Here is a 26,152-nt window from a genome sequence, read left to right as displayed (position 1 = left end):
AAGAAAGTCCAAGTGCGGGGCACCGGGGGCAAAAAGAAGAAAGTCCAAGTGTGCGCCGTCGGCCAGGACAGCACTGAGCACAGCAGACAGGCTGACAGAGCACAGGCTCGGCTCCATCCCTGACTGCTCGGCCACCTTTGATGGGTCAGCAGCAGCCGCAGGACCATGTCCGTCTTCAGGGGCCGGCTTCCAGGGCGCTGTTTTAAAGCCAGAGGGTGTGGGAGGTGAGGGCACAGGCTCTGGAGTCAGTCCCTGGGCGAACTTGGGCAAGTTAATTCACAGTGAGCCCAGACCTAGAAGCACTGGCAGCATGTCGGGCTGGCAACTGTAAGGTCGTAGTTCGACGGCCTCGGATGACCCACAGGAGAAAGATGAGGCTTTCGGCTAGCCTAAAATTGTGCCACCTCGGAAACCCACAGGGGCAATTCTGCCCCGTCCCCTAGGAATTGACTGGAGGACAGGGAGTTTGGAGCCCGTAACCAAGGCCAGAGGCTCACACGCTGCAGGGCATGAATACAGCCAGCTGACCCCAGAGGCGAAGACTCACCGGGCAACTGAGCTGTGCTCATAAAACGTGTGGAAATGGAGAAGAAGGAAAAACAGCCACAGACTGTCAGAATGAGCGCGTGTCTTCAGCGGAGTATTCTTGCTGCTGACTCTGGATTCGTTGCTTGCTACGGTGATTGACTAGACCTGGACTCCACCGTGAGACCCGTGAGGCTGACATGCCCGGAGTCCGTCGGTGGAAGACAGAGAAGGGGAGCTAAAAGAGCAGCCGAGATGGAATGGATGGCAGACGGGTTACGAAAGGGGCTGCCAGCCACAAGGGTGGCCTTTTGAGGGGGGAAGATGGGGCTTTCTACTCCCACGAAGACTCACAGTCTCAACCACACAAGAGCAGTGCTGCCCTGTCCTATGGGGTCAGATGAGTCAGCAGCCAGCACTCAGTGCAGCAGTTGTCTGAAGTGGTTTATTTGCATATTGAAGGAGCATTCAGCCCTCGGACGCTGCCCTGAAGCCTGTGCTTCCGGTTGGAGCAGGGTGAGGCCAGTCTAGGGATTTCCTCACCTTTCGCCACTGCTGTGACTTCCTTCTCCCTTTCCAATGTCAGAGCCAAAGTCAACCCCACCAGGAAGCTGACCTGGGCCAGGAGGTCAGCTTCTCTGGTCCTTTCAGGGCCCCCCCCCCAAGCCCTGGGCCCGTCAGCAGGTCCTGGGATAGGCCCCCAGGGGCTCTGCATCTTTGTCCCACTTCTGAACTAAATCTGACTTCAGCAAAGGATCTGAAACGCATTCCCACTAAGGTGCAAATGGCCGATGAAGCAATTCATATCCTCTCTCTGTCTCTCAATGCCTCACAGTCACCCGGAGAGTGACTTCGGGACCATGCTGCCCAGCTTACATGTCAGGAAACAGGCTCAGCCCGAGATCACACGGGACATGGCCGGTGCTCTCCCACGGAGCCGTGCTTTCTAAGGGAGTGAAAGCAGCGTCTCTTTAGTAAAACAACACACGTGTCTCGTAGCCAGAACGTGTCCACGTGCTCATTTTTCCACCCCAACCGCGTCTCTGTCTATATGGCCTGTAACCTCCTCATATGTACGATGATCATGAATCTATTTGACAATGGGAGTCACTGAGGGAGTCGCGCTTCAGGTCAGGTGGGGTGCGGTGACAGCCCTTCTCTTAGGACGTGTGGTCGCCTCGCTTCCTCTGAAGACCACTGCAGAAACCCTTCCCCTGCTTCAAGCAGACTCCTCAAATCCCCCCAAACAGCAAGCAGTTCAACCTCTTTCCTGCATGTCAGAAACTCCTCATCTGATGACGGGGGGGGGGGGGGGGGGGCTCCGCTGTCCGCGTGCATCTTCCCAGGAGACCAGCTGTCTGGCCATGGCCAGTGGGTAGACCTGGACCCTCCTCCCCGCCCTCAAGGCACTTCCGAGTGACACACGCTATTGGAAGTGCATGTGCATTGTGTGTCCCCACAGGCCCGCCTCCTCCGGGAGAGGCCAGGACTGTGAAAAGCACGGGGAGCTCACCACGCAGCTGACCCGCTCTTTGGCCTCCAGTCCTATTGCGGCTCCACCCAGCTCGCCCACTCCGCCCACAGTTCACTGTCCCCACAGGGCCTCTAGCCTTGTTAGACGGTTTTCCTCCTCCTCCTTCAAAGTCAGCCAAGGGACCCCCTCCTCAGAGAAGCCCTCCCTGTCCACCTGTCCTCAAGTGGCACTGGCCCCACCAATCTGCCCACTTGGCCACTAGCTATCCCCGCCCCATTTGAGTTCCTCCAGAGCGCTGTCACAAAGGAAATGGTCTTGTGTGCTTGCTTGCGAATTTATCATCCATCTCCCAGGGCCAGAGTGTCCCTTCCCTGCCTTGTTTAGCCCTGTACCTTCAGCACCCAGAACAGGGCCTGGCATGTGGGAGATGCACAAGTGTGTATTAAGCGAATGAGCAAGACTGTGGGAAGCACCGTGAGAATGTTAAGCAGGCCAAGAACATTAGCCAGGGGCGGGCCCTGTTCCCTCCTTTCACCCTTTTGCAGACGTTCCATGAAGTTCCTATTTTATAGGAAACTGAAGCTTAAACCCAAATCTCATGGACTGGAAAGCTGGGACACAAAGTTGACATGCCTGTTGGTTTAAACCTCAGAAAGTGGCTGTTATAGGCAGATGCTACCCGTGAAAGAATGGGGCTCATGGAGCTTCTTGGATTAACAATTTAATAGCTACAGAAATAACCTTTTTTTTTAAAAAAAAGAAGAAAAAAGTCGGGGGGGGGGGTTAGGGACATAGGAAAGAACCCAGTAGTTCAAGATCAGTACCCTTTGTGAGTGTCCTATCACTTATGAAGGAGTCTTGGACAGCAGGATCTGGGACGAACATAGGGGTAGAAGTGAAGATTCCTTCCAGGGATGGGAACCAGCACGTGCCAAGGGTTGCTTGTTGTTGTTGTTAGTCGTTTCTGACTCACAGCGACCCTGTTGACAGCAGAAGGAAGTGCCACCCCGTCCCGCACCCTCTTCTCAGTCGTTATGCTTGAGCCCATGGTGGGAGGCAGTGTCGCTCCATCTTGTGGAAGGTCTTCCTCTAATTCACTGCCCTTCGACTTCACCACGGGTGACGTCCTTCCAGGACTGCTCTTTTCTAATATCAAGTCCCAAGTATGGGAGACAAAGCCTCGCCCTCCTGTCTTTTCAGGAGCATCCAGGCTGTACTTTCCCCAAGACAGATGTTTATTCTTTTGGCAATCCACGGTAATTTCAATATTGTTTGCCAGCATCATAATTCAAATGCATTGATTTTTCTTTGGTTTTCCTTAATTCGATGTCCAACTCCTACATGAATGTGAGGGGATTGAAAATACCATGGCACCCCTCAGGACCAATCATGAGAGTAGCGATACCAGGAGGGGAAGGGGAAGGTGGTGGGGAGAAAGGGGGAACTGATCACAATGATCTACAGATTACCCCCTCCCTGGGGGACAGAAAACAGAAAAGTGGGTAAAGAGAGACATTGGTCAGTGTAAAACATGAAAAAAAAAGTATAAATTATCAAGGGCTCATGAGGGAAGGAGGGAGTGAAGGTGGGGGAGGGAGGGGAAAATGAAGAGCTGATACCAAGGACTCAAGTGGAAAGAAAATATTTTGAGAATGATGGTGGTAACAAATGTACGAATGTGCTTGACACATGGATGGATGGATGGATGGATGGATTGTGATAAGAGTTGTATGCGCCCTCAATAAAATGATTTTTTTTAAAGAAAGAAAATACCTTGGCTTGGGTCAGATACACCTTAGACCTCAACGTAATATCCTTGGTCTTCAACCCTTTGAAGAGGTCCTTGTGCAGCAGATTTGCCCAGTGCAATGCATTGTTAGATTCCGTGACTGCTGCTTCCATGAGCAGTGATTGTGGATCCAAGCAAGGCGAAATCCTGGACAACGTCAGTCCTTATGGGAAGTTCGATTTTCTTTCCCGTACTGAAAACCACAGTCCTTGGTTTTCATCAAGGACTTCAAGTCCGTCCTTCAGAAAGCAGAGCCGTGACATCTGCTTATCGCTGCCTGTTAACAAGCCTTCCTTCACTCCTTCTGCTCTGTTCTTCCTCACAAGTCCAGCTTCTCTGGCGGTTTTCCCAGCACACGGATCGAATAAGGATAGTGAGAGAGTACAGCCCTGACACACACCTTTCCTGATTTTACACCACGCAGGATTCCCTGGTGTTTTTGCTGTTCTTCCCACACCGCCTGTTGACGCGTGCGCATGTTTCCGAGTCTTCTCCAGGCCATCTTAGTTTATTGTGATCCACACAGAGTCCATAAAGCACAAGTAAACATCTTTCTGGCATTCTCTATTTTCAGTCTCGATCCATCCGCTGTCAGCAATGATATTCATTGTGCCACATCGCATCTGAATCTGCCTTGAACCTCTGGGCCGTTCCCTGTCCTCGTCCTGCTGCCACGAGTGCCGTCAGCGGACTGTGACTTGTGTGTGATGTGAACTCGTCGCCTTGGCTCAGCCACACCGTGGACGTGTCTACAAGGGAATGACAACACTAGAAAGTGCAAACTCCTTAGCGCGCTCAGCTCTGAGCGAGGGTGGAAGGCCGGCATTCCCCCAAGGGCAAAGTTCCCAAGGGTTGGGAAGGACAGGAGAAGGAGAACGCAGAGAGGAAGTGGGACGGTGTTGCGCTGGGGGGATTACAGTCAATGGCTTGAAACAAAAAGTCTGTGAATGATTGACTGGAAACGGAACTGCTCCTCAAGCCTGCACCCAGTTCACAGTAGGAAGTTGAAAAACCAAGCCACAGAGACTAATACATGGGGTGTCAGTGTCAGCTGTCATCCGCTCACTGCCATTGAGCCACGCTGACTCTGAGCAACCCCGCGTTCCTCACGGGGGGGGGGGGGGGGGTCACCCAAAGGAACCTTCCTCCTGTAAGTGACAGCTTTTAGGTTTGAGTCCCTCCAGACACATCGCTCCGTCCCCTGCCCAGCACCACAGCCCTCCCTTGCTGACCTCTGAAGATGCCGTTCCAGCAGAGCGCTTTGCCAAGGCCCGCGGCTGCCCTGGGCACTCTGACAGAGGAGTGCCTTGCAGCTGACCCTTAGACTCCCTCCCCGGAGGACTGAGCTCCACGTTGTCAAGCAAGGAGAACAGCGGTCAGCCTGTCCCTTCTCCTCCCTATAAAGAAAAGGTGCTGGATCATCTCTCTGACCCCATTCACAGACTCCAGACGGGCCGTCTGGAATGCTGGAGAAAATCGCCTGGCCAGCCTTCCTCGCGATCTAACCAGCATCTCGCCCCGACACATCCCAACCAACACTGCCCACCACCAGATACAACGCCATCCTGCAAGTTGTAGGGACTTAAACCTTGGAGTCCTCCTTGATTCCTCGTTCTGTCACTCCCCCTCTCTCCGTCCCCCCATCTGTCAGCAAATCTTCTCCAGAATCAGACCGTTTCCCACCACCTCCACTTCTGCTACCCTGGTCTGGTCTGAGCCTCCAGTCTCCCACACTGGGCTTTTGCTGCTTTCCCTGGACCAGGTTAACCAACCAGCCCGGTTTTCCTGGAACTTCAGGAGTGCCCAGGGTAGTGAAGTGAGGAAAGGCCCAGACAAATCCAGTCAGGCCAGACACCCCACCTGCACCCCCTGACTCAAAACCAAACCAAACTTGCTGCCATCGAATCGACGCCAACTCATAGTGACCATATAGAATCGGGTAGAACTGCCCTGTGAGTCTCTGAGAATGTAATTGTTTACAGCAGCAGAAAGCCCCGTCTTTTCCCACCGTGGAGCAGCTGGTGGTTTCGAACTGCCAACCTTGTGGATCACAGCCCAACACATAACCACGGCAGCACCAGGGCTTCTACCCTAAGACAGGCTCTGAGTAGAGCAGGCCAAGGATCCTTGCACATGACGGCATCCATTAGGGTTGGTGTCATCTTCCCCGCACTAGATGATAAAAAGTCCTTAGTGGTGTTTATTATTAATTTTAATCATAGAATAACATGTCACAAATATAATTGTAAAATGTTTAAATGTAATAACATTTTCTAGATTATAGGAATACAAATAACCAAATTGTTCTATAAAATCTTTCTTCAGTGAATTGCAACATAAAATACAGTAGCGCAGCCCACAACAACAACGAACAGTTTTTCCTGGTGTCTTGATTTTTAGGGCTTTTCCTGGGGTTCCTTAAGGTGCGGATTCAGAAGATTGCGTTGCTTGGACAAATCAGCTCTAGTTTCTAGACACAGTGTTCCACTGGATTTTAGCTATTGTTTTACCAATTTATTGATTTATCGTCCTAGTTTTAAATATGGGAATAATTCAGATCCTCGTTACAGGATAATACAAAAAAGGTAAGAAATACCCCAGGGACGGTGTGTATGGACCCAGGGTGGCGAGTTGGTTATGCATTGAACTGCCAATCAGGTCATGAGTGGCTCAAACCATCAAGCATCCTACAGCCTTTAAAAATGGAAAGGTCTGGAAACCCAGAGGAGCTCTTCTTTGCTCTGTAAGATCACGGGGAGTTCGAATGGTTGAGAGTGCAGCAGGCTTTTCTGTTTGGTCGGGGAGGCTGTGCACTAGACCCAGAGACTACAACTTGGATACTGGAAGGCCAAAACACATATTGAAAAGAACACACATTTTTTTTCATTGAAAAGGAACATATATGGAAAGTGTGAGGGCAAGTTAGAGTGTTAAAAATGTAAGGCTTCATCGTAATTTTCATAAATATTTTGAAGATTTAAATTTTTCTTCAAATTATACAGGAAGAATTACAGGACATGGTTTAATATCTAGAAGTCAATGGATAAATTATGTTAAATATTTCAGAGGTGAAGGGGACTCCAAGCTTCTTTATAAGAAAAATTCTAACTTTTAAGAGTTTCAACAACAACAAAAAAGTTTCTGTGCACAGGTGGAGAAGTTGTGCCTCTTATAACAAAACAGGAACATTTTCATTTTAATAAAGGACCTTGAATTCTTGACAGGCCCATTTGGGGTTTCAGAACATTTGAATTTCTACTTATCGTATCGAACTCACGACCAGTGAGTGGATTATGACTCCTAGTAGCCTGTCAGACCGATCGGAACTTCTGTGGGTCCCCAGGCTGGCAGTCTTCATGGGAGCAGAGAGCCTCCTCTTGCTCTTGTAGTGACTGGTGAGCTCAAACAGCTGTCCTCGCGGTTGGGAGTCCAACACATAACCCCTGTGCCGTCATGGCCCCTTTAAAAATAAAGTAGAGCTGCCTGCTATTCAGGCCCTAATTAAAGTGAAATGATACTTGGAGAAAATCCCAAGTTCACGTAATTTGCACTGTTTAAATATGCCTCCAGATCAAAGGACACTGCTGTGTGAAGTATAACTTCACCTGAATATTTAGTACAACGCAAACTACTTTAAATAATCTTGTGTGCACTTCCTCTCTCGGAGGCTAGCTAACACTCCATTAAAATATCCCGCTTACTTATGGGCGAGCAGAGTGAAGAGCGCTATGCGGCACAAGTTCTGCATCTCAAAAACTGGACCTGATATGGGGAAACATGCCATTTTTCAGAATCAGCAAGTCAACTGTACTTGGCCCCCAAATGTGTGCTGGCCAGTGAAATTAGTAACCCAGTAGAAGCCTTTCTTGATATTTCCTCCTTTTCCTTTAAGTACTCCTTCATTCTCAAATGTTCACAAGGACGTCTAATTACCCCAATAGTGTAACTGAAAGACCAGCAAATTTAACCAAACCAGGGTTTAGAAACACCGGCAGCAGTGAAAACAACAGTGCATGCTTGAGGCACGTGCAGCCGAAGCCACGTGTATCCTGCAGATGAAGTGGGATTGTCCTACGGTGTCCCCCCCCCAGAGCTCTGGAAGGTTCCATAGGTAAAGTACTGTGGAGCTTTAGCCTTATTGATATGCGTAAACTGAGTTTACACACACAAAGGTTTTGTTATAACAAACTATAGAGCTATTTTTATAATAATAAAAATGCAATAAAACATGTTTGCTGAAACACTGCAGAAAACATTTTAGAGACGGTCATTTCTGTGCCACACCCTCCTTCCAAGTCCCCCATTTCACCCCACAGGCCAGAGCTACGCCTTGGACTGGGGGGTCTGGGATGGTTTCTCCTTTCTTCCCTGCTGCAGTCCTGAAACACGGTGTCTAGAAGGCCCCTCACCCATATTTATCGAGTACGCGCATCTCTCCTGCCTCCTCTGCCTGGTCCCTGGCCAGCACTCGGTCTTGAGGCTCCAGCGGGCACCGCCCAGCCCGGCTGCCCCCCACCATGCCCCCTTGCCCCCACGCAGTGAGCGAGTGAGCCCAACAAAGAGCACAAGGCGCCCTACCTGGATCGAGCCGGGCCACTCCCAAGAGGGCCAGGACCATCAGCAGCCGGAGCAGCCTCATCCTCCGGCTCAGCTCCACGCAGGGGAGTCTCCAGGGGTTCGTGTTCCCGCTTCAGCCTCCTAAAATGCTCTTGTTTCACAGCCACATGCCTCCGCTCAACTTTCTTCCCAGGTCTCCCAGGTCACCTGTTCCCTCTGGCTTTGCCTCCTCTGCCCAGTAGGGCGTGAACAGAGATTGCCAACAGCCCAGCAGGGGCAGGAGGCGGGCATGCGGTCTCCTCAGTGGAAAGCTGCACCCGTCCGGCCAGTTCCTCCAAGCCGGAGCCCGTCTGTCTCAGGCAGAGGCTGTCCTCCAGGAAGCTCTCCCAGCGTCAGTCACCATCCACTTTCAGGGTTTCCACATTGCCCCACCCCAGCAGGGCAAACCAATCAAATGGCTGGCCTTTGCCATCAAAGGGCCTGGCTTCCCTCCTCCTTGGAGTTCCAGCGGTCTAGAGACAGGCAAACAGAGCATGAGAGTCCTTCACCCGTTCCATTCGTGGGGGGAACCATGGCCCAGGGAAATGGCGAGGACCAGGGCAGCCCTTGAGAGACCGGGTCAGAGGGAAAGGTGAGCAACTGCTATTTCATTGAACTGACAAACCCAGGGGGTCTCGAAGGCAAACTGCGGGGAGGTGACACGGGCTTGATCTTGCTGAACACGTTAGTGTGGATCTTGCCAAAGATGACCAGAAAGAGAAGAGTGTCATGAATTCCTATGGACTCACACACCAGCTTCAGCAGTTAGGAATTTATGGCCAACCGGATTTCATCTATCCCCTAATCCCATTGGATTATTATTATTTAAATTCCAAAGACCGCATCATTTGTTGCAAAAATGTGTCTCTGAAAGATTGTTATTGTTAGCTGTCTGTCAGTCAGTTTCAACTCATCGCAATCCTACCTATAACCAAGGGGATGGAACCCCGCCTAGTCAAGGCCCACCCCCCCTTACAGTTTTGCTATGCTGAGTCCACTGTTGGAGCCACCGTGTGACCCAGCTCCTTGAAGGCCGTCCTGTGTGTCGCCTGCATTCCGGTTAGCATGGTGATCTGCTCTAGGAACTGGCACCGCCTGATAACGTGTCCGAAGTACATGAGATGAAGTCTTCACATGTTCGCTCATACGGGACACTCTAGTTATAATTCTGGAAAGTCTCCTGGAAGTCCATGGTGCGTAGTTAATATTCTTTGCCAACACCATAATTCACAGGCATCGATTCATCTTTGGTCTTCCTTATCCGTTGCCCAGTGTTCACACGCTGATGAGATGATTGGAAATAAGAAGGAAGAGGGCTTCCAGTTCTGAAAAAATTAGCCACCGAAAACCTTACCAACGGCAGTGGGAGATTGTCTGATATAGATATGCCAGAAAGTGAGCTCTCTGGTTGGAAAACACTCAAAATCCAAAACACAGCCGAGGAAGGGCTACCTACTCCCAGTACAGTGGACCTTTGTCTGAGAGCTTCATTTCTGAGCGCCCAGGCTTGCAAACGGCAAGGGGTGGCAGTGGCTGCCCCAAGCCCTCACACGGGTCAGGCTCCTCCACATGCATTCTGATCAGTAGGTATAATCTGGCCCTCAGGCAGAACGCCTTGGAGAGTGGATTGCCTCCGCCCCTCTCTGGCCAGCCCAGGGAGGGGCACTCTCTCCTAGGAGATTGCCTAGGCGTGTCCTTGATGGAAGTCACCATACTGGGGACAGTACAGGGGTTTCATCATCACGAGTCATGGCCTATCCATCTGGCCCAACTGCCTTGGTCAGAAGTACCTGGACCAATCTTGCAAATTCTTCCATCTGACAATGTCCTTGTCCCAGTCATGGCCCCTTCCCTGCTTCTGTGGTCATGTCTGTAACCCTGATGTATTGATCTGCCACCATTCACGCTTGTCGGACTGGTGCCTTTGTCTGCCTTTTGAAGGCTTGGTAATGCACCGAGCCCAGGAACACCGTTTTAAGCTAGGCCACTATTGTTGGTGGCCTCCCCCATCTGGGTGATGTGTCTGTCTGTGTCCTTGTCTCTTTTAAAGCCTATCTTCTCTTTAAATTATATTTGAAATGGGGTCCCTTTTATCCCCTAAAACACCTTAATAATGTAGATAGAGCAAAACTTCGGGGACCTCCATTGGCTGATGTGTCTTGACAAGACAAAAAGAAAGAGCCACAAACACCCACTAATAATCAGAATAAGGAATGTACAAAGCATGAATCTAGGAAAATTAGAAGTTGTCAACAATTAAAAGAACAAAAACCTCACTTCCATCGAGTCAATTCAGACTCACAGTAACCCTATAGGACAGGGCAGAACTGCCCCCTGTGGATTCCTGAGAGTGTAACCTTTTACAGGAGTGAAACACCTTGTCTTTCTCCCAAGGAGTGACTGGTGGTTTCGAACTGCTGACCTTCTGCTTAGCAGCCCAACCCAATACACCACCCCAAACCAAACTCAGCACCACCGAGTCAATGCTGACTCATATTGGCCCACTGCAGGTTTATTTATGAGAGTAGAAAGGCCAGCCTTTCTCCTGAGGGAGGAGCTGCTAGTGGCTTCAACCTGCTGACCACACGGATCGCAGCCCAGCCCATAACCACCACACCCTCACGGCTCCACAAATGGAATGAGCCCAGAGGACCGATATTCCAGTCAAGTCCGTCAAGTGGGCTCAAATGGACTGATGAGGCCATTTTCGATCAAACGATCAATGGTCTACTATTCCAGAATGACTTGAGGAATGGGCTCACATTTATCATCAACAAGAGCATCTCAAGGTCTATAGAGCAATGCGGTCGTGATAGGATAATATGCGCATGCTTACCAGAAAGACCGGTAATTCAAATATATATATATATTTATATATATATACACACACACACACACACACACTAGCTGCTAAAAAGTGGTAGTTGTTAGGGCATGACCGAAGGCCCCGCAGCACCGTCCATCAAGAACACACCCAGGCAGGCCCCGACGGGAGACTGGGCTGGCTGCAGAGAGGAGAAGGCCCTTCCCTTTGCAGTGCCCGGGCTTTAGGGCAGCTGACAGTCAGAAGTGATTCAGTGGAGGTTTTCTCCACGGGGCACTCTGCAAACACTGTTGGGTTTCCACTGCCCTCCATCTCCTTCTGCAGAGGTGCTCAGAATTTAAGCTCTCGAGCTACCCAAGGAGGAGGAGGAGGACCTCACAGTCATGGCCAAGATTGTGGAATTTTCCACCAGCCCAGGGTGACGAGGACTCAGAGACCAACTGCTGTTTATTTCATCAAACTAAAGCAGCATTTTTAATTATTTTTTTTCACTGCACCTGAGCCTGTAACCTGATTCATAATGGCTAGAAGGTATCTAGGGCAGAGCGAAGCCTGCTTGGAACATAACCCAGAGGACAGGGGGGACGGAAGGCAGTTGAGGAGGCAGCAGGGGGCCGGCAACAGCTTAGATTTGCCATGGGACACTGGACAGAGTTCTGAGAGGCATTAAAAAAATCACTGGGGTCGAGTCAATTCCAGCTCACAACAACTCTATAGGACGGAATAGAACTGCCCCATAGGATTTCCAAGACTGTACATGTTTACAGGAGCCAGTGGACACATCTTGGCTGGTGGTAGGTTCAAACCACTGGCCTCTGGGTTCACAGCTGAGTGCTTTAACCACTGCACTAGCAGGGCTGCTGAGGTCAGGCCTAGGAGCTCCTTATAAACCTAGAGAGCCACTCACCTTTTGACTGGATGCAAGGGTAGTTTTCCAGTTCAGCGTCCCCTCCGCTCCCCTGCCCACCACTCCCCCTTAGGATGTCTTTGTGCAGGTAGAAGAGGCCCCTCCAGGAGCTGTGTGTGAATTAGGAAAAGCTGACCCTCACCCAGACAGACGCAGAGGGTGCAGGGGGACCCTCTGCTGGGACCCTTTCATCTCACCAGTAGTGCTTTCTTCCTGAGCTCTGTGCGAGTGCAGTACATGTCTGCTCTGGGTTTGCCAGAAGAAGTCTAACCAAACCAACCAACCAACCAACAAGAAACAGTTGCTGCCTGGCCAGTTCTGACTCATGGTGACCCCACTTAGAGTAGAACTGCATTCCCTGGGGTTCTCAGGGATTGCTCTTTCAGAAGTAGATCGCCAGGCCTTTCTTCTGAGGCGCTCCTGGGTTCACTTGAAGCACCTGTTTTAAAGCGAATGGGGCGAGGGCTTCACTGGTTGCTTCCCAGGGAGTCCAAAGAGGGAAGGGAGGCTGAGAAAGTCCACTGGTCACGACTTGGTACAAAACACCTTCTCCAAATGGCCCAAAGCGGTCTGTGACCGTGGGCAAGTGTCATTGCAGGGAAGGTGCATTGCCCTTCCGAGGGAAGAGTGCTGAGGCAAAGCTGAGCCGAGGCCAGCTTGCGGCAGCTGCTGGTCCAGCCTCGTCAGCAATGCACGCGAAACAGACATCCTGGCAGCAACGCCTTCGTGCGTGGGCACAGCGACTGTGCCTATGACCTTTGCCCACTGCTGGCCTCAGAGCCTTTGGGAAGTCAGGCTGCAGCTGTGGCTGGCCTGAGGCCCAAGGCCACAGAGGGCTTAGTCCAAGGCCATGGAGGAGGCGGGCCAGTAGCAAGTCATGCCGATGTCCTGCTCAGGTGCTCCAAAGCAAGCTCCCTCCCATTCATTCATTCAGTCATTCATTCAAGAAACGTGGCTCTCTGTGCCGCCGCGTCTTGTGCCAGTGCTGAAGTACAATGATGGGCAACAGTCGTCTATGGTTTAATTGTTTTTATTTTAAATCATTTTATTGGGAGCTCTTACAAATAGTATAACAATCCTCAGTTTAGTCACATCAAGCAGTATTGTACAAGTGCTACCACAATCAGTTTCAAAACATTTTCTTCTTTTTTTTAAATCATTTTATCAGGGACTCATACAACTCTTTTCACAATCTGTACATACATCATTTGTGTCCAGCACGTTCGTACATATGTTGCCATCATCATTCTCAAAACACCTGCTTTCTACTTGAGCCCTTGGTATCAGCTCCTCATTTTTCTAAAATTTTTTAAGAAAGAGAAGAGCAAGCTTTAGACAGATTCATAGAGTTACCTGTGAAATTAACTGTGACCGTGCTCAGTGTGGATGGCAGTCTAAGGATTTAGACATCTTCCCGATAGACCATGGGGAGCCGCTGAATGTTTTAAAGCAGGGAAATGACCCGAGCCGGTTTCCTTGCCGCAGCCATGGCTGAGCCAAACGAAGGCATCGCTGGTGGTGGCACTTGGAGGGGAGGACATTTTGGAGGACAGTTGAGGAGAAGCTTCAGATTGTGCCATAGAATTTGTGTCTTCTTAGAACCGGACTTAAAAAAAATTTAAGGGAATTTGAACTCTTTAATTTTGCGTTCTAAAACAGTTGAGGGGCCTTAAAAAGTTCATGGGGAAATTCCATTAGCTTTTAATTCCATTTTTTCCACAATCTTTTGGAAGCCCCTTCGTACATGGCATGATTGTGGAGGTGAGAATCCAAATAAAGTGTACGGAACCCTAAAAGGTCTATGTGATCATTTCCCCTAGGCTTGAAATGAGATATCCTAAAGGCAGATAGGGGGGACCTGACCCTTACCAAAAGAGATGGGAGCAACGTATGCTCTTGGGACACTGGGTCCCTGTGCTGGGAGCCTCCTAGACCCAGGAGACAGAGAGTATAACACTGGAGACAGCAAGAAACAGCAACAAAAGAGACAACAGGGAACCAGCTTGAGACTGTGGTAGGCTTCCCAGCCCTCAGAGCAGGAAAGCTGAGCACCGAAGGAGGAAGCTGACTGGTGGAATTGGGTGACTCTGGAACTTGTCCGTGATGCTCAAGAGCCTTGTAACCCTTGGCTAAGCAGAGCAGAGTCTAGGCCAGCCCAAGAGACCCACCAAGCAAAGGGGTCGAGGGTTACAAGGTCAAGAAGAGGACTGCCTGTGAGCATGGCCAAGAAGAGCCTATCCTGACCGAAGACAACATCCTGGTCATGTGTGATCCTAAATTGTAAGCTGTTGCTTCGTTAGTAAACCCCATCATTGTAAGCATCGTCTGTGAATTCTATGGGGCCCTGAACCCAGCAAAGGAGGAAAGAGTGCTTGGACAGGTCAACTCGTGTCAGAATTGGTAAAAAGTTGGCTGGAGGAGGGACATCTGACCTCCGATTCAGAGGAATCAGTTTTGGGCTGTCGCTACTAATAACGATTTCCTTCCCTACTTGTGTGGAGCCCCGGTGGTGTGTTGAGCCACTAACTGCAAGGTCAGCAGTTTGAAACCACGGAATGGGAGAAAGATGGGGTTTTTCTACTTCCGAAAAGAACGACAGTCGCTGAAACACCAGGGGAAGTTCCACCCTGTTCTTTAGGGTCTCCATGAGCCAGCATCAACTCAATGGCAGTGGGTTTCTGGTTTGTTGCCCCTTTGTGAAGTTAGACAAGGCCAAGAAGGAGAAGGACAATGACCTGTCCCCAGGACATTTTGTGTACCAATTATAAATTATACCAAAGAACCAATCAGTGAGCAAACACAGCAACATCTAATGACTATGCCCTCTGATATTGAGTCTCAACATATTTTCCATTTCATCACAATAACCTGCTGCTGTAGAGTCAATTCCTTAGCATGGTGACCCCATGAATTGCAGTGGAGAACTGCGCCCGGTGGTCTGCTTGGCTGTACTATTTACAAAAGCAGGTTGGCAGGCCTTTCTTCCACCGTGGGTTCAGGCCACTGACCTTGAGGCGAGTTGATTAGCACACATTTGCCCCACATAGACTCGGACAAGATGAAACATCATTTCAAATGTTCAAAGAAGTAGAACATCCAGCCATTTTTCTCAAGCCAGCTAACCAAATGTGCCTTGCCTGATTCCGTTTTGACAGTAAGCAAAGAGAAGAAGTTTCAGAAACGAGGCCCTACTTGAATTGCCTAATTCCTGGGGATTCCTTGGAGGCAGAGTCAGCCACTGACAAGCTTCTGGGTGTGATGAAATGCGTTTTATGGCTCCTTCTTTCCACACTGGGTGTCCTTTCTAGGCCTTCACGGTTCTCCAGAGCCGGGGTCCACAATCTTAGCGGGGACTTTGTGGTGGTTGATCCTTAAGTAGCCCAATGAGTAACGCTGGTGTTGGTCACAATGGACAAACAGCAGAGCCAAATAGCAGGTAATGTTTTGCTCCAGGAAACTGCTCTTGTTCCTGGTTCAAGACCACAGAGTCGGTTCAGGGCGAGTACATGCCTGATCTTTGTTGTTGTGCGCTGTCGAGTTGATTCAAACTCACAGCACCCTGCAGGACAGAGGGGGACTGCCCCGTCGGCTTTCCTAGTCTGGGGCTGGTGTGGCTTAAGCACTGGGCTGCTCGCTTTAAGGTTGCCGGTTAAAACCCACTGGCTGCTTCTTGGCAGAAAGATGAGGCGGCTGCTCCTGTGAAGCTCTAAAGTCCGGGAACTCCTACAGAGAGCCACTGTGAATCAGAAGAGCCATTGTGGAGATGGGTTTGGCTTGGTTTTCGATCTTTACAGAAGCACAGCACCAGGTCTCTCTCTGCCTGTGGAGGCGCTGGTTTGTTCCAACAGCCAGTCTTTCAGCTAACAGCAAGTGCTTTAACCACTGCGCCACCAGGGAACTGTTCTTAATAGATGCTAAATGAATAGTTCCTGAATACGTGACTAACAGAGCAAATAAGATTGGAGTTGAAACATTAATTGCTGAAAGGCGCAGTCACCGTTTACTTTTTCTGTGGCTTCTGCTTTACCTTCTCTCTCCCAACGGCTGCTTTCTGCTCCTCTCCCTAGTTGGCTGCCTTGGTCTGTGTGTGACACCACCCTCTGCTGCCTCCAGCCTTAGTCAGCCACCGCCCCACCATCCCCATCACTCTGCCCACGGGGATCACCTCCATCCCTGGAAGCCGTCTGCTCAGTGCCCTGCTGCGCACCCGCCAGTGGCCCCCACGACTGGAGGAATGTTCAGAGTTCTCAGCCTGACATTCGGGTTGGCCACTTTTCACCTCTTTGCAGGTGTCTCCTCCTGGACACACTTCCTCTTCCTGGAGAAGTCTCTAAAATTGCCGATCTTTGTAGAAGAGTGAGAGTAAGCCCCGCTCGTGAGCTAGGTGGAACATCAGCACCCGAAGGTCAAGAGCTGAAGGATAAAGAAGTTTGGGAAATGATGGCGGTGGGGGGTGGAGGGGGGCAGCAACAGGAGCCACAGGGAAGGACAGAGTATGTCAGGTAAAAGATTGGGCTCAGGAGTCAGGGCTGGATTCAACCCCACTCTCTCTTTTTGCTAGCTGTGTGACCTTGAATTGACCTTGTCTTGTCTTCCCCTGCATGACCCAGCACACCGTTGCAGACCAAAGGGTTAGACAGGGTTTCAGGAGCAGCAGCACAGGTATCCTAGGTCAGTCGGACAAGCTGATCCCGAGGCAGCCAGAGCCCCCTGACCTGACCTCTCTGTTGGGTGATCCAAGTGTTCCTGGCACCCGGTGCGGAGGACTTCCCAGGACCGGGGACTCTCAGTTTTTAAACCCGGAAAGTCTTGGGCAAACCTGGACTAGTGTGTCCCTTCACGCTTCTGGCCCTTTCCAGCCTCACGTCTTTGGCCCAGCATGCCATATCAATGTTAGTTTCTACATGCTCTGGGATTGGGCAAAGTTGGAGTGTTTCCTCCGCTGTAGAATGGGGATGACAGTCCCCACCACCTTTGGTTGCTGTGCAGATGAAGCAAATTCTTTGCTCCAAGACACTAAAACAAAATCTCTCATCTAGCTGTCAGTGGAACAAATGTAAAATACTGCATATACTATCTTAAATTGGAAAGTAAATATAAACTCCTAATCTTAAGAAAAACATACTTTCCCTGCTAAGTTTGCTACTAGCAGTCCTGGTGCCATAGTGGTCCACACATTAGGCTGTGATCTGCAAGGTCCGCCGTTCGAAACCGCCAGCTACTCCTCAGGAGAAACACAGGGCTTTCTACTCCTGTAAACAGCTATGGTCTCGGAAACTCACAGGGGCAGTTCTACCTTGTCCCATGGGGTCTCTGTGAGTCAGCATTGACTTCAGGGCAGTGAGAGAGAAGTTTGCTGCTAAGAGGGATCTAGCAGTAGAAACTCTTTGCCCCATTGACATTGAGAGTTCAGAGGCTAGTACTCTGTGGTAGTTTCATAATCTGTTGTCAATTTGAGGCTTAAGAGTAAGGGTGTGGAGTTTAGCCTGTCAATCAGGTCACAGCTTGATGATCTCATTGGGAGGTGCTAAGGAGATAAATAGGTTGCTGGAGGTGAGATCCTCTCACTCCCTGCGAGACATTACTGACGATGAGCCTGATGGAGCTATGCTGATACAGCCAGAGCCCCAGGAGCTGGAGGAGCCACGTGGAGACGCGTTCCAGCACAGAGATGCTTCTACCGGCCCTGGATCCACAAGACTTTCCACCTGCTGGTCTGTGATCTTTGCGTGAATCTGAAGAGGAACTTATAGACTTGTTTCTCTAGTCAACTCTGACTAACACATTCTCTAATACTCTTCTCTACTATTAATAATCCTGGGTAGAAGGCCGGCAAAACAAACCTCAGGATGTGACAAATCTCTGAGCCTTAAATGATGCTGCGAAGTTCAAGATGACAGTTTATCAAACACTTGTAAACACTCTCCCTCCCTGTTTATGTCCCTGACCCTGCCTGTGCACTTTTGCGTCTCCCTAGTCCACAAAGTATTTCATTTTAACAGAGTCAGTAAATCCAATGAGTTTTATTTTTTTTTTTACATTTTATTAGGGGCTCATACAACTCTTATCACAATCCATACATATACATACATCAATTGTATAAAGCACATCCGTACATTCTTTGCCCTAATCATTTTCAAAGTCCAATGAGTTTTCATGATGAAAATCAGATATGCTTACCTTGAAAGTTTTTTTTTTTTTTTTTCCTCTACGGTCTTTTTATTTCTTCTTTTTTTTTTTTTAATTTTAACAATTTATTGGGGCTCATACAATTCTTTTCACAGTTCATATATATACATACATCAATTGTATAAAGCACATCTGTACAGTCTTTGCCCTAATCATTTTTTTCTCTTTTCTTCTTTTACATTTTTTTTTAACAATTTATTGGGGCTGATACAATTCTTTACACAGTTCATACATATACATACATCAATTGTATAAAGCACATCTGTACAGTCTTTGCCCTAATCATTTTTTTCTCTTTTCTTCTTTTACATTTTATTAGGGAGAAAGTTTTTAATAAACAATGTGTGTTAGTGCGGATAGACTAGAGAAACAAATCCAGGGATACTCGTATGTATATAAGAGAGAGTTTTATATAAAGGGTAATTGTACATTAAGAAAGTATTTCAACCTAGTCCATTCTAGGCCCAGAAGTGTGGTATTAACCCATATGTCCAATACCAATCTGTAAAGTCCTCTTTAGGCTCGCGAAACACATGCAATGACGCTGAATGCAGGAGGATCACAGGCCAGTGGATGGAAAGTCTTGTGGATCCAGTGGTGGAAGAAGCATCTCAGTGCTGGCAGGGGTCTCCACGTGGCTTCTCCAGCTAAGGGCACTAGCATAGTTCCATGTGTCTTGTCAGTAGTCTTCCATGGAATCAGTAGTGAGAGAGAGAATGTCCCCTGTCTCCAAGGAGGAAAATCCCAGAATTCTCAGGAGAAGGCCATGCCCACACAGAGACATCATGGCTCTGGCCCCATTGACAGCCTAGACTCCACCCCTTCACTCTTAATCCTCTCACGTCCCAAATTGACACCAGATGATGTAACTACCACACAATGCTAACAAATGTGGGTGTTTTGTACTTTTTATTAGTTAGATGTTTGCTTATAAAGTATACATATGTGCTTGCTTCCACGTGGCTAAAGAAAGCAACTCACAGAAGTGAGAGAAGCCAGAACAAGGCAGAACAAGAAACACTATTGAAAACAATAGCATGTTTCGAGGATTAATTAGGTTGCCAGGTTAAAGCTGTACTTAAAAAAAAAAAGTAAAGCCTTCTGGTGCCTCTACTAATATAGTAAAAATATTGTAGTAATAAGAATGCATGAAGTTACACAATTTCAAAAGACCCCCATCAATATATCACACAGACAAGGCAACATGCTATATAAGGCTCCAAAGAAATTCACTGCTGTAGAGTCGATTCCAACTCATAATGACCCTATAGGACAGGGTAGAACTGCCTCTGTAAATTTCTGAGAATGTAGCTGTTTATGGTAGTAGAAAGCCTGGTCTTTCTCCCATGGAGGGGCTGGTGGTTTCAAACTGTGGACCTTGCGGTTAGCAACCCAATGCATAACCACTACGCCAGCAGGCATAAAAGCACATTACTTAGAGGACAGCACCGGGTTGCAAACGAAGACACAAGAGCTGTAAGTAAAGCGCAAACTGAAAAGGAACAACTAGGAAGCTCAGCTGGTGATGTGTCGCCGGGGTCAAGGCGACAAGGGTGCCTCCTGTAGACCAGACTCAACGGATTGAGCACCCAGATACCCTGGCCTCACCTGGGTGAGGAGAACTCTTGTTTTTCCTTTGGTTCTGGCCAGATGTCTGAAAGACAAGCAAGGAATCAAAAGAACATTACAGAAATCATATGAGAATAACCTAAAGGAATGATTCTAGGAAGCATGGACCAACCAGGAGAATCCAATTTCTGTGGGGCCTGAAACTTACCCAATTTGTATGATCTTATTTAAGAAAAACAATGCAAAATAGATATAAAAGTAAACAACCATGGCAGAACAGGGGTGTCTGCCCTGCCAGCTAGGGGGAATGAACACAGGCTCTTGTGAAACAAGTTATGAACAAAAGATTCCGTGAGAACTCGCTTGGTAAACACCTGAACCTTGAAGCCAGACCCTAGTGGAAATCCTGACCCAGGACTGTACTCCAGACACACTCAAGATGATGCTGAGACATGCTGACCTAGAGCTGCAGCCCAGATGGAACGGAACGAAACGATGAAGGGGACTCAAGGACCAGGGGAGTCACTCGTTAGGAAGTTGCTTGGTCATCGGCAGAGAGGCAACCCCCAACTTTTTGAAAGTGCCATTTGAGAACTCGAAGCGTTCCCCTGGACAACAGCCCTTCTCAACTCCTGAGGGGGGACATGCTTCGCCCAAAGTCTATCTTATCCACGCTTCAGGTGGCCCTTCGAAACTCATGAGAGGGACCAGCTTCATCTCTTTCAAGGAGACCCGGTGTTTTATTGAAACTGTGGTTTACTGTTTGCTGCTACTGGGGTGTGTGTGTGTGTGTGTGTGTGTGTGTGTGTAGGCATGGCTTATCTCTGGATCCACACAGGTTTGGAGCTTGCTAGTTCCCCTGTGGACAGCAGCCCTGGCACTGAACTGCATAGTAACTATGTACCTAGAGAAAAGGAGGGTCTTGCAAGGGGCGACCAGTGTGCCAGGCTGCTGTCTCAATGGAAAGCTGCTGGCAAAAGTTCAAGTTGGCCCCATTGAGTCAAGGCCGGCTGGCAAAGCATCCTGCTGTGTCTTCTCGGGCCACGTTTGTTCAGCTTCTTCTAGTCAGTGTTCAATCCCTGCTGAATCCTTTCCTCTGAAACTTGGGGTTCCAGGGTTACCATCCATATCGCTTTCATTTGTTCCCTAGTTTCTTTGCTGCGGAGTCGGTATAGGGTGTCTGCCTAGTTCAACGTTTTATTGGAAGGCCTCATTCTGTTGGCATATTTTATCTGATCTTAAGGATATTTGATATGTTCATGAGAATCAGCTACACTAAAACTTTAACTCCCTACTCTGGATAAAGAGTGAAAATGATCACTGTTATGAACAGACTAGAAACACTGGGCCTTGCTTTGCTGCAAATGGAAAGAGTCAATAGAAAAATACATATTGATTTATCAAATGAGCAAGCAAGATTAGATAGAGTGAAAATCCATGCAGGTCCCATTACAAAGCCCAGTGAAATCAATCAGGGAACAATCATGAAGCTTTCCGATGGCATTGAGGGAGCAGACCTGAGAAATGTGGGCACTGAAGCAGGGACGTTTGCAATTCGGGCTGATCAGGATTTTGCAGGATAGGAAGACTTCAGGAAAGCATCAGAGAAGCGGCCGATTCTAAGAAGCTAGGGTCCAAATTAGGCAGCAAATCTGCGTAATTTATTAGAAGAGTTTTGAGGGTTGCGTGACAGACATTGGCCTAATGTAAAAATAAAGTTAAGGAAAATAATGTATTTATTGGCAAGGACTACATTAAAAGTGTATGAATAACTGAAAACCCCTTTAACTACAGTTTTAATTTTTAAACATATTTTATTAAAATTTAAACAATGTTTAAAAACTCAAAAGGCAGGTCTGCCTAAATAAGATAGGCTGGATGAACAATCTGGAGGAGAAAAAACAAGACCGACAGTTCCAGGGGGATATGGGATAGGGGGAGGTGGTAGGGAAGGTAGTGGTGTTAACAAACCCAGGGACAAGGGAAATGTAACTAAGAGGAATTGCTGGAACCCAGGTGGGGACTGAGCATGATAGTGGGATAAGAGGAAAGTAAAAGGAAATAGAGGAAAGAGCTAGGAGGCAAAGGGCATTTATAGAGGTCTAGATAAAGGCATGTACATATGCAATTATAGTTATGGATGAGGATGGGGAAATAGATCTATGTGCATATATTTATAGGTTTAGTATTAAGGTAGCAGAAGAACATTAGGCCTCCACTGAAGTACTCTCTCAATGCAAGAATACTTTCTTCTATTAAATTGGCATTATATGATGCTCACCTTCCTGACACAACTGCTGAAGACAAAGTGGGTGAATAAGCAAATGTGGTGAAGAAAGCTGATGGTGCCCGGCTATCAAAAGATATAGCATCTGGGGTCTTAAAGGCTTGAAAGTAAACAAGCGGCCATCTATCTCAGAAGTAACAAAGCCCACATGGAAGAAGTGCACCACCCTGTGCGATCACGAGGCGTCAATGGTATCAGGGATCAGACATCATCAGAACAAAAAAATCTTATCATAGTGAATGAGAGGGGGAGTGAGGGATGGATATCCAAGGCCCATTTGTAGGCCACTGGACATCCCCTTCAGAAGCGTATCGGAGAAGGGTTCGATGTAGCAACGATGAAAAATACAACTTTCAAAAAAAAAAGGAAGAAAAATATAACTCTCCTCTAGTTCCTAAATGCTTCCTCCTCCCCCCACTATCATGATCCCAATTCTACCTTGCAAGTCTGACTAGACCAGAGGATGTACAGTGGTACAAATAGGAACCAGAAACACAGGGAATCCAGGACGGATGATCCCTTCAGGACCAGTGGTGAGAGTGGCGATACTGGGAGGGTGGGTTGGAAAGGGGGAATCGATTACAAGGATCTACATGTGACCTCCTCCCTGGGGGATGGACAACAGAAAAGTGGGTGAAGGGAGATATCAGACAGGGCACGATATGAAAAAACAATAATTTATAAATTATCAAGGGTTCATGAGAGAGGGGGAGTAGGGAGGGAGGGGAAAAATGAGGAGCTGATGCCAGGGCCTGAAGTAATGAGCAAATGTTTTGAGAATGATGAAGGCAATGAATGTACAAATGTGCTTTCCACAATTGATGTATGTATGGATTGCGTTAAGAGTTGTATGAGCCCCTAATAAAACAATTAATAAAAAATAAAAACCCAAAAGGTTATTTTGGGGTTAGACTGGTTATAAGAGTTTAATAAGTTGAGCATTAAACAAATAGTTGTGGGTGTTCTTTACATACAAATGCCTCTCTGGTATTCAAATAATTCTTTCAGTATTAGCCAGTTCATAATGATCATTATTGGTAGAAATAATCATTAAAATGCAAAGTGACTAAAAATCCACCCAGCAAAATTTGTCTCAGCAAAAAAAGAAAAAAGGGAAAAAAAACCCCCAGATCTTATGTGTAATGTTAAAAAGGGCAAGAAGCCATGCTGAATCAAATAGTTCTACATCATGACCACACATCAAAACTACAGTGGCAGATGTGAAAAATCAATAAAATTGGACATCGATCACTTTTAAATTAAACCCTCATTGTAGAGTTTGCCTTGCAAATAATTGATCCATCTACACATAATTTCTCCTGGACTGAAAATAGAAAAAATAAAGAAACCAGACAACTGAACAGAAAATTGTCCCTAATGAAAATCCACCAACATTGGAACAGTTCTAGTTTGTATTCATAAAGTGAAGACAAAATGACTTTGGAGATTAAAACTCCAGGTCAAAAAACCCCAGAGGGTGTATCAAGCACTTAGCTCAGACATGATGCATGCACCTCTCATGTGATAGGCACTCAGTAAACACCAGATGGCTTTAAAAAGATCATTTTTCCTCTACTCCCTCTAACTGGTTTCGCTGGTAGCACATTATGGGATTAAGTGTACCCTGACTGGGGAGAGCAAAGTAATGACCGTTCAGAAACCCCTATCGATGGCAAGAAGGCTGCAAACTGACAAAACCTAACTCTGAGAGAGGGAAGTACTACTGTACCACCAGCGAGGGGGAGACAATAGTTATTTAAATGCTGATGGAGAACTGACCCCTCTATCCAATTTACCAGCTCACGGAGCTCTAGAAATAATGTGAAATCATATTTTGATGGTCATTATGTTTTTACATTAAGACATTTTGCCTTTGTTTCTGATTTATCTTTATTTTAAATGAAGCAGCTGAACTTTTATGCAGTTGAACCTCAAATGAAGCGGATGAACCTCACATCTTCAAATTCCCAGAATGATCTTCATTTCTAACACGTCATTCTAGTCTCCTAAATATGCTCTTCCTCCTTAAACTGTGTATGTTCCACTCACACTTTAGGATTAATATAATAAGATCGTCTTGGGACATCTCAAGCTTCTTTGACTGCCTCTTGTTTAATTCTCAGTGATTTGAAAGCAACATCTATCCCACAAGTATCTTTTGTTTGGCCCATAAGGTGTTTTTAGAATTATTAAGTAATTTGCAAATTCAGACATTTGCACCTAAAATTTCGGATTTTTGGCTTCTGCTAAAAAGTTTACAGGGTCTGGCAACACTGGCTCCACACTACCACTTACAATTTATATTATGTGTGCTCGATTACTTTTTTTGTTATGGAGTGGGGAAAAGTGAAAAGGTCATTTTCTGTAAGCCAATACATCCCATTTACAGTTTTACTGCCTGGTCCCAGTGGCCATATGAGTGTGTTACCTAATTCTAGGATGTTTTAGGAAGTATAGTTAACTGCACTTGTTATCTACGCTTCAGTTTCCTCATCTTGAAAATAAGGATAGTAACAAGATTGAGTTAATAAGAGGAAAATGCTTAAGACAGTGACTGAAGTGTTAAAAAGGCCCAAGGACTATGTCTATATGAGGAGTATTTATGGCCAAATCGAATGTCCAGCACAAGGCCTAGAACAAGGGGCATTGGTCATTGCTTTTGCAAGGGAGGGAGGGGGAAGAAATGTGGAGCTAATATCAGGGCCTTAAGTGGGAAGAGAATGCTTTGAAAATGATGATGGCAGCATATGTGCAAATGTGCTTGACACATTGGAGGAATGTATGGATTGTGATAAGAGATGTAAGAGTCCCCAATACAAGGAATTTAAAAATTACTTTTAAGTACAATAAAAAGGAGGGAAATTAAATAAAATATAGGGGAGGGGAGAACCTCATAATCTAGCAGTACTTAGAGCAAACCAGACACAGGACACAGACAAGCACATTATATGAAAAGTTGTTCCATCTCACATGGCTGTGTTCCAAGATGAATGTTCAGCCTGGAACAGACTGGGTGGGCGCAGGCAGGGCAGTAGGTACCATTCTCAGATCTTTGGAAAGGCTCCCAAAGGGAAGAGGACATAGCACTCTTGCACCTTCACGATAGCATGTGGCTACACTTGGCTCTTTATGGAAAGAAAAGAAGCAATCCCATGAAGTGCTGTGAGCCTGGTCCCATGAGCCCTCCCTGGGGTGTGCAAATTTGGCAGGACAGGGACGTCAAAGTAGAAATTCTCCGGGAGCGCTCTTTAACGAAGCTTTAGGGGTGCCATGGTTAGAACACTTGGCTGCTAACTGAAAGGCTTCAAACCCACCAGTAGTTCTGCTTCCGAAAAGATGTACAGCCTTAGAGATCGTATAGGGTAGTTACCTTCAGCTAAATTTAAAAAGGAAGAACCAGCCCTTGCTAGTGAGGCGATTCTGACTTACTGCATCCCTAGGTAGGTTTCTAGGGGGAGTCTGATGGCGTAGTGGGTTCCTATTGCGCAAGTCAGCAGTTCCAAATTATCTACTGCCCCATGCAGGTGGGAGAGGAGGCGTTGTACTCCTGTAAGGAATCGGAGCAGTGGTGGTCACGCTTTGTCAGCACGCGAGCTACTTATAAAATGATCAAGTCAAAATGATCTACCAACCACAAAAATGCAAAGCATATATTTATTTTTATTTATATTTATCCATAAATGCATGGACTTTTTACATGTACAATGTATGTTTGTGTACCTTGCATAACCGCATGAGTCCATATTGCACAACACAACACAATTAACTATGTACATTTTTTGTCATGACCTGAGTTTACTCTGATGACTTGCACTGAATGGAATGAGCCAGGGATGCGTAGTCCGGACAGTAGCTGCTGACAGCCAGCCTCAAGCACACTTCCGAATAATCATCAGTCATGGTGGAACGGTCCTTGGACTTAGTGATCTTTATGTGGGAAAAGGCTGACTCACATAAATAAGTAGAGCCGAATAATGCGGTCAAGAAGGAGG

The 26,152-nt window shown here is 47.4% G+C and overlaps 1 protein-coding gene across 1 annotated transcript in view; it reads right to left on the bottom strand.

Annotated features, from left to right (window-relative positions):
• The window catches only part of SMPDL3B (sphingomyelin phosphodiesterase acid like 3B), a 33,383-nt gene extending 24,835 nt beyond the window's left edge, over positions 1-8,548 (bottom strand). The window contains exon 1 of the mRNA XM_075564983.1: positions 8,367-8,548. Coding sequence (XP_075421098.1) covers positions 8,367-8,427 — 61 coding nt within the window. The 5' untranslated portion in view covers positions 8,428-8,548. The remainder of the gene's footprint in view (positions 1-8,366) is intronic.
• Between the last annotated feature and the right edge of the window lie 17,604 nt (positions 8,549-26,152).

This window comes from Tenrec ecaudatus, chromosome 1, assembly GCF_050624435.1.
Source record: "Tenrec ecaudatus isolate mTenEca1 chromosome 1, mTenEca1.hap1, whole genome shotgun sequence".
Classification (NCBI taxonomy): Eukaryota; Metazoa; Chordata; class Mammalia; order Afrosoricida; family Tenrecidae; genus Tenrec; species Tenrec ecaudatus.
Note: the sequence above shows the minus strand (reverse complement) of the source record. Positions and strands in the feature narration are given on the sequence as shown.